Below are 7,922 nucleotides of genomic sequence, written 5' to 3'. Positions count from 1 at the left end.
GAGTGGCTGGAAAGCTGCCCAGCGGAAAAGGACCAGGGGGTGTTGGTCAACAGCCGCCTTAATATGAGCCGGCAGTGTGCCCAGGTGGCCAAGAAGGCCAATAGCATCCTGGCTTGTATCAGAACTAGTGTGGCCAGCAGGACCAGGGAAGCGATTGTCCCCCTGTACTCGGCACTGGTGAGGCCACACCTCGAAGACTGTGTTCAGTTTTGGGCCCCTCACTACAGGAAAGACATTGAGGTGCCGGAGCGTGTCCAAAGGAGAGCAACAAAGCTGGTGAAGGGTCTAGAGCACAAGTCCTGTGAGGAGCAGCTGAGGGAACTGGGGTTGTCTAATCTGGAGAAAAGGAGGCTGAGGGGAGGCCTTATCACTCTCTCCAGCTACCTGAAAGGAGGTTGTAGCGAGGTGAGTGTCGGTCTCTTTTCCCAAGTAACAAGAGATAGGACAAAAGGAAACGGCCTCAAGTTGCACCAGGGGAGGTTTAGATTGGATATTAGGAAAAGTTTCTTCACTGAAGGGGTTGTCAAGCACTGGAACAGGCTGCCCAGGGACGTGGCTGAGTCACCATCCCTGGAGGTATTTAAAAGACATGTAGATGTGGTGCTTAGGTACATGGTTTAGTGGTGGACTTGGCAGTGTTAGGTTTACAGTTGGCCTCAATGATCTTAAGGGTCTTTTCCAACCTAAATGATTCTATGATTCTGTGTTACTGTTCCACAATTTGCAGAAGTCTGGAAAAAGTATTGGGGGAAAAAAAGGAAACCAGAACGTGTGGTCTTTTTTATCTAGAGGTATTTTTCAGCTTAACTCAATTAAGTATAAGATCACTTGGATTGTTAAGGGTTCATATATGTATATACTAACTTTCAAAAGCTACATAGGTTATATATCTGTTCCTGACTATATTGACTAGGCATCATCACTCAGAGATTATACTGAAGCTTACAGAGGAGCCATGGATTCAGTATTTTCTTCAGCAAGAGAGGCAGAAAATCAAGACCTCTGCATTTCAGCCTGACTCTTTTTGTTGCATTTGGAAGTAGACCAAACTTCTGTTTTTAATCATGGAAAGATATGTTTCTATAAGCTCTGCTTTACCTTTATCACAGTGTTTAAATTTTGTTTTTAATTTCCCACCCCACAATCTAGTTCAGTTCACCCTAGAAGATATGAGCACCAAACACAGATGGATATTGTCACCAGTTACAGGAAATTTTCTTTCAGTCACTGAAATATTCCTATTACTATCCTGAACCCCTACAGTAGAGGCAACCTGCTGTTACCTATAAAGAACAGCAGACATTTACAGAAAATACCAGCCTTTCTTTAACTGAAAATGGGATTCCTATAATGCATAGCAATACCTCTTCTTTGCAGTTTATTTGACAAGGTTCAGTAGAAATTTTTCCATGGGTGACCAAGAAGCCTCCAACCCACATCCAAAATGAACCAATCTGCAGTTGTGCATTCTGACATCTTCCTACCTAGCATGCTCCTAATTTCTGGGTGGTCTGTCTCCTGCTCTGCGTTCATTTGCCTGGTTCTCTCTGCGCCTCATGCTTTGGCAGAGGATCATACCAGATCTAGTTCATAGCCTGTGACCAAAGAAACATAAGGGATCATTCAACCTTGTTTGTTGCAGAGTCATCGCCTTAGTTTTACTCTCCCAAAACTATCTTCTACCTTGCAACTGTAAGTCCGCTTTATTTGTTCCAAGTTATGTCACCTAGTATGCAATTATAATCAAATGCATCTCATAGACCACAAGCATTCAACTATGCCATTAAAACCACTGTTTAAGAGCATGCTTGTTTAGAATCAGCTGCAAACTTGGAGGCTGAAGCTGAACTGCAGTGGGACAAGTACTGAGCTGGAGGGATCTCAATTATACTCAGTGAAGTGACTTTCTGGTTTGACCTGCCTCTCAGATGCATTAAAAAGTTGACTTATGTATCCAGTTATTTACTTACATAATATCAGTCCTCCCCCTTGAAGGTAAGCATACGTCTCACCAAAAACAGAGTGACCAAAAGATAACTGCTTTGAAAAGACTGGAAACTTTGCAGTTATGAGCCTCATAAAACAGATTAAGCTGCCTTAAATCTTAATGACAAACATGTAAGATGAGCAAGTGTGGAAGTCACGTTGTATGTAAGAATGAGGGAGTGGAAGTGACATATCCTGAGGGCAGATGATTAACAGCTAGCTCAGAAATTTGATTAAGTATGTGAACAGCAATACTTACTTCACAGTTACGGGAATAAACAACATTTCTCACCGACAATTATTATACAGATGAAAATAGTGCTTCAAACACATGTGGCTTGCAAAAAAGACATTTACGGAGATTTAGAGAGATCCTTCCTTCTCCTGGAATGCAATACATTACTTCAATGAAAGGTGATAGTAATATTCAATCTGTTAAAATGAAGACAAAATAAGTTGGAGCCTTCCCTCTCACACAAAAAAGCAGCAGCTTCAGAAGTAAGTTTTCTTGGCTACTGATAACAGTATGTTGTTTGGATACAGTACAAGTTCATGGAAAATATGAGGTTTCTTGTCCCTGATATTTAAAAAAAAAAAATTATTACCTAATAGTGAAAAATAAAGCTGAAATTATGTAGTAATGGTATGGCATCTCAAGCCTGGATGTACAACAGGCTATGCACACAAGAAAAACCTTCAGAAACTGCATAGAATTCAAAGAATTTTGTAGAAAATAAGTTTTATTTGGCTCCTTTCGTACACTTTTTCAAAAAGAAATGCACATTCATACAGTTTGCCTTTCCCAGTGCATGTCTGGATTTGCTCACATAGAGCCATTAATATCAAGGCAAAAGGTGCCTTTTAAATCATTTCAGACACATTGTATTTTGACTGTAAAGCATCCAAAGTTAGTGATTTTCTAATTATAACTTGGAAAGAAACATTTCAGGTGTTTCTTCTCCAATTCACACATATAATTGCTCCACACAGGGAAGAGGAGACAGACCTGCAACAAAGAACTGTCAAGCCAATGGCTAATACTCATTTCAGGTAGAGCTAAAGATAGGTTCTCTATTTCATACTGAGTTGGGATATAAAAGAAAAACCCAGCTAGGTAACTTGCTCTTTTCAAAAGCTCTAAAACAGAAAGGGTAAAACATTGCTTCAAAACTACAAATCAGCCATTGGTAGTGAGAGTTTGTTTGCAGAGAAAGCACTCTTTCCCTAGTTGTTTCTCATGGCCAGGTCTCTTTCCTGTTGATGGTGACTATGGAATTTGTTTCTTGCTGCTTCTTCTTAAACACTTCACGAAGAGGAGTAAATTCAGCTCTTTCATATACCACAAGAGGTACTAACCCATCAAGTAGCCCCTACAGAAAAAATTTAAAGTTAAAAAAAAAAGTTAGCAAACACAGGCAGCACTCCTCAAAAATCAAGAGACATATGGTCTTAAAACAAAAACTTCAGACTGCCAAAAACGCTGCTGATCAAGGCTACCTAAAACAATAAATCTTGTCCAAGGTACAAACCAGCCAGCTTAACTACACGCTCCTTCCTCAGTTGATTTTCTTCAATGAACACTTGTCCTGGTTTCAGCTGGGATAGAGTTAATTTTCTTCTTAGTAGCTGGTACAGTGCTGCATTTTGGATTTAGTGTGAGAATAATGTTGATAACTCACTGATGTTTTAGTTGTTGCTAAGTAGCTCTGCCAGCAAGCAGGTGTGCAAGAAGATGGGAGGGAGCAGAGCCGGGGCAGCTGACCCGAACTAGCCAAAGGGGTATTCCATACCATGGAACATCATGCCCAGTATATAAACTGGGGGGAATTGGCCGGGAGGGGCGGATCGCTGCTGGGGCATCCGTCAGCAGGTGGTGAGCAATTGCATTGTGCATCACTTGTCTTTTCTTGGGTGTTATTTCCTTTTTTTTGTTATATTCCTTTTCATTACTATTATTATTATATTTTTATTATTATTATTAGTTAGTATTATATTTTATTTTACTTTAGTTATTAAACTGTTCTTATCTCAACCCATGAGTTTTACTTTTTTTTCCCCCCGATCCTCCTCCCCAGCCCACTGGGAGGGGGGAGGGGGGAGCGGCTGCGTGGTGCTTAGCTGCTGGCTGGGGTTAAACCATGACAACACTGAAAATGGATTAGCCTGTTCTCAATCCAGCTTCGGTAATTGTTTGGAATTTTTGAAGCCCAGGTTACACCCTATGAAAGGTTCTTTATTTGTACCCTTTACACAAACTACCAGTGTTACGATATTCAGTATAACCAAACATTTTCTGGCACTCAACACAACTCTAGTCTCTTTTTCTCTTCCATTTCTCTGAAGCTCTGTTTCTTTAATGAGTTTAAGAAAGAGAACTATTAAGACACATGTGTACTTAATGAAACAAGAAAATATATAGCATCGATGAAGCAAGAAAATATAGAGCAGGTCCCTATCCAGCTACCTGCTGCCAGGGAACCCATCACTTCTGCGTTATGAAACAAATTTTTAACTACACTGCAGAGGTTAAAAAAAAAAAAAAATCTAAGAAAGGAGGAATGACTGTCATTGTCAAGTCAACACCTCATGGAGCTACTCCAAAATTTAACTAGCAGTACCTCCAAACATCAGGTTTCCGCTATTCTAAATAAAATAGATGCACTGAGAAATAAAGAAGGGGAAAAAAATTGAAAATCCTGCATTTGGATTTTGCATAGCCTGAAAGCTCCAGATCTTTCCTACTTCCTGATCTGTGAATATAGATATATTAAAAGATCACATATGTTGTATGCTTCAATGTTACATTCAGTTTTCCAGCAACAAAAAAACCTGAGACATCATCCTTACTTTAGGACTGCTTTGGATGTTTCTGAACACTCGTTACTGCTACCATCAGTTCTTTTAGTTATGATCTCTCACGTACACTGTCACTATAAAGAACTCACTTGCCTTTCTTCAAGTTCTTTGACACTTGCTTTATTCTCAAAGACCTACCTTGTAATTACTTTTACCTGACCAGTACATACTCAGTCTACCTTAAAATTCATTGTAAGTCAGACTCACTAATCATATCTTCTGACATACCAGGAACTGTCACCTTTTTCTAACCACAGCACAATCTTACAGTAGCTGGCCCCAAAAGCATCCCACCTCATTCAAAGTAGCTTGTTCCAAAAAAGTGTTGGGAAAAAACAACTTATAGCCAAGCTGCAGGTCTTTAGCATACGTCATTGTAGTTTCTGTTAACACTTAAATTTAACATAGGCACATGAGCCACAAAACAGAAGAAAAGCTGAAAGAGTATTAAATCACTTACGGTAATTTCATCCTCATGAAAACTCTAGCCATGAAGAAGCTCAAAAGCACGCTGACAAATCCAATAAAGAGCAAAAGAAACCTATTCAGCTTGGGGATATTTGGTGCATTGGATCGATCCAGAATTATGAATCCCAGGCCGCCCATTGTGAAGAGGAAGCTGGATGCAAGCCCTTCCATAATATATTGCCCATTTACTCTAAAGAAAAAAATAAGGGAGGAAGGGAAGAAGAGAGAGTCAGAAAAAGATCAGTTTAAAGAAACTATTTACATTTCAAACCCCATCTACTCAACCTGCTTTAGCTGTACACAGGATGATTAACTTTGATGACTGACTTTCTAACAAAAAGTAGGTATGGAAACTGACATTATGCAATTACATCAAGGCTTTCATATGTAATTTATCTCCAGGACTGACACTCTGCAAGGTGACCAGTCAAGCATACTAGTGGTTTTATACATAACAGTGTATACTAATGGCTACCATGCAAGCTCATCAGTTTTCAGAAATATCTAGCCCAAAGTAGCACCTGGTTTCACAGATGACTTGAGGCATGAAACCGTGACCCCTGGGCCACTGAGCTTTCCAAGTCTTATTTCCATCCTGATGTTTAGGCAGCAGTGCCTGAATCCTCATCTTGGTACAAATCCCACTCAAAGCACTGTGTCAGCGCATGAAGCACATCTACTGGTTCCGGCACACAGCAAAAGCGGTTCTTGCCTGCAGTATATCTTGCTACTGGCTCGCAGAGCCTGCACATATCGATTGTGGGGACCCAGCCTGAAAGTGTCCCGGCTCTCTGCCAGTCCACACAGCCAGACTTCCTTCTTACAAAGCTCAGATGGAGAGAGGGGAAGCCAAGATGCAGAAAGAATACTGCACCTGGATCATGAGTCTCGTGCTTCCCACAGTCACTGAACCTTTTTCCTATCCTTGTAATTAGCAATACTAGCAAGCTCATAAAATTGGCATAGATGAAACTAGTGTGGATGCTAATACAGAAATGAAGATTATCGTTATTGTCTCATACCCTGAAAACAAACAATTTCATCTTCTTTCATATTGTTTTCACTGACTTGTACTAAAGTGCTATCAACTCTCTGCAGTAACCTGGTTCATCTACATTGCAACAATCCAAGCCAGTCTGAGACATATACTACATCTAGTTCAAGTCAAAATCTGTTCATAAGGCATGTCAAAGATCTCACAGATTCAAAGAATTTTTTTGTTATTTAACAAAAACCATTATTTGTTTCCACACACATAAAAAACACAGTTACAAATGTAGATTTAACCCTCTTCAGACCAATTTGTTACTAAGCAGTCTCTAGCTTATTTTCAGTAATAGCAGCAAAAGACTCAAAGACGACACTGTTGTTACACATTTGTGACAATGTTCCCCGTGCTCAGACACCAGAGTCCCAATTACACTGGAGTTTAAAAGGCCAGAACTGAAAGTTTCACAAGCATTATGTAGGCTGCTATGAAATATGATCAAATGTGTGCGCAGCCACTATAAAACTCAATTTTAATAGCAAGGGTTTGGAAGAAAGAGAAGTACTGCCAGCTCAAAACTTAAAAATGAAAAGTCTGGTAAGAAAAAAAGTTTTAGAAGGATGGAGTTTTTCTATTTCCATTGATTTCAATGCTTTTTTTTTTTTTTTTAAATATTTGCAAACCAAGAACTGATAACGAACAGATCCTACCTTGCATAGAGAACTCAAAAAAAAGTAGATGCATAGCTCTGTAAGACGGGTTTATTCACTTCTGCTTAGGCATTTGCAGCACCTCACTTGCGTGGGCAGAGCCCTGCTCCTACCCTCCTACCTGTATGCCAAGAAGGCCACCGGCCTCTGATGCCCGTGTTCGTCTGTCATCGACCCCACGCTGGGAGGTTCCACAATCACGTCATAGATAATCCCTGTGAGGCGAAAAGCAAGCATCACCTTTGACTCATTGCAGCAAACAGCGAGAACTACCCTAACGCCGCAGGAGTTGGCCGAGATTCGTGTTTTACGACCGATTTGGAGCCGGACAATGGGTCAGCAGCAGCAGTGGCTCTGCTACCCGGGGCAGGGGCCAGCAGCCCGCCCCGCAGAGGAAGAGCTACTCCGTAAGCGGGGTGTCCCGCTCACACCGCCCGCCCCACCGGCCCCGGCCTCACCTCCGGTGATGAGGAAGTAGGACACCACCACCAACGCGTAAACGGTCATGGCCGAAGGCATGTGCACCCAGCTCGGCCGCTTCAGCTTGATGTTGGGGCACTCGAGCACGGCGAAGGGCAGGCGGTACAGCGTCTCCATGGCGGCGGTGCCGTGCGGCGCGGCCCAACGGACAGCCGCAGCACCCCTGCTCCCTGCCCGGCTCGTCCCGCCGCGGCCGCCCTCCACGACCGGACACGAAGGCGGAAACGGAAATTGGCTGCTGCGTCCTGACAGGGGTAAATCAACGTATTTTTAGAAAGCCAATCTAAACGAACCACCCAAAAGCTACGCCAGGCCGCAATGACAATTATAAAAGATAAACGTTTTTTCTGCGCAAAAACACCTGGAAATGCAGACCGCCCGCCGCGTGAGCATCTATCCATCTTACTCACCTGCCAGGACCCAGCAGCCCTGAC

At 42.0% G+C, this 7,922-nt stretch overlaps 1 protein-coding gene across 2 annotated transcripts; it reads right to left on the bottom strand.

The window, feature by feature from the left end:
* Positions 1-2,388: 2,388 nt before the first annotated feature.
* Positions 2,389-7,670, bottom strand: OSTC (oligosaccharyltransferase complex non-catalytic subunit). Of its 2 annotated transcripts, XM_050895795.1 has the most exons (4): positions 7,467-7,659; positions 7,130-7,223; positions 5,303-5,500; positions 2,393-3,356 (listed from the first exon to the last, which is right to left on the bottom strand). In XM_050895795.1, exons 1-4 carry the CDS (start codon positions 7,603-7,605, stop codon positions 3,338-3,340), a joined length of 450 nt encoding a protein of 149 aa, XP_050751752.1. In that variant the 5' UTR covers positions 7,606-7,659; the 3' UTR covers positions 2,393-3,337. The 2 variants fall into 2 exon arrangements, with proteins under 2 accessions (XP_050751753.1, XP_050751752.1); XM_050895796.1 differs by lacking the exon at positions 5,303-5,500 and having other exon boundaries at positions 2,389-3,356; positions 7,467-7,670.
* Between the last annotated feature and the right edge of the window lie 252 nt (positions 7,671-7,922).

The sequence above is a fragment of the Gymnogyps californianus genome, chromosome 4 (assembly GCF_018139145.2).
Source record: "Gymnogyps californianus isolate 813 chromosome 4, ASM1813914v2, whole genome shotgun sequence".
In the NCBI taxonomy this organism is placed as follows: domain Eukaryota; kingdom Metazoa; phylum Chordata; class Aves; order Accipitriformes; family Cathartidae; genus Gymnogyps; species Gymnogyps californianus.
The sequence above is the reverse complement of the archived record's forward strand: the minus strand, read 5'-3'. Positions and strand labels throughout refer to the sequence as shown.

Coding starts and splice junctions, on each gene's coding strand:
- OSTC (XM_050895795.1), bottom strand. CDS start 7,605: ATGGAGACGCTGTACCGCCTGCCCTTCGCCGTGCTCGAGTGCCCCAAC. Junction 7,224..7,466: donor CTACTTCCTCATCACCGGAG/GTGAGGCCGGGG, acceptor TTCGCCTCACAG/GGATTATCTATGACGTGATT. Junction 5,501..7,129: donor GTGGCCTTCTTGGCATACAG/GTAGGAGGGTAG, acceptor TTTTTTCTTTAG/AGTAAATGGGCAATATATTA.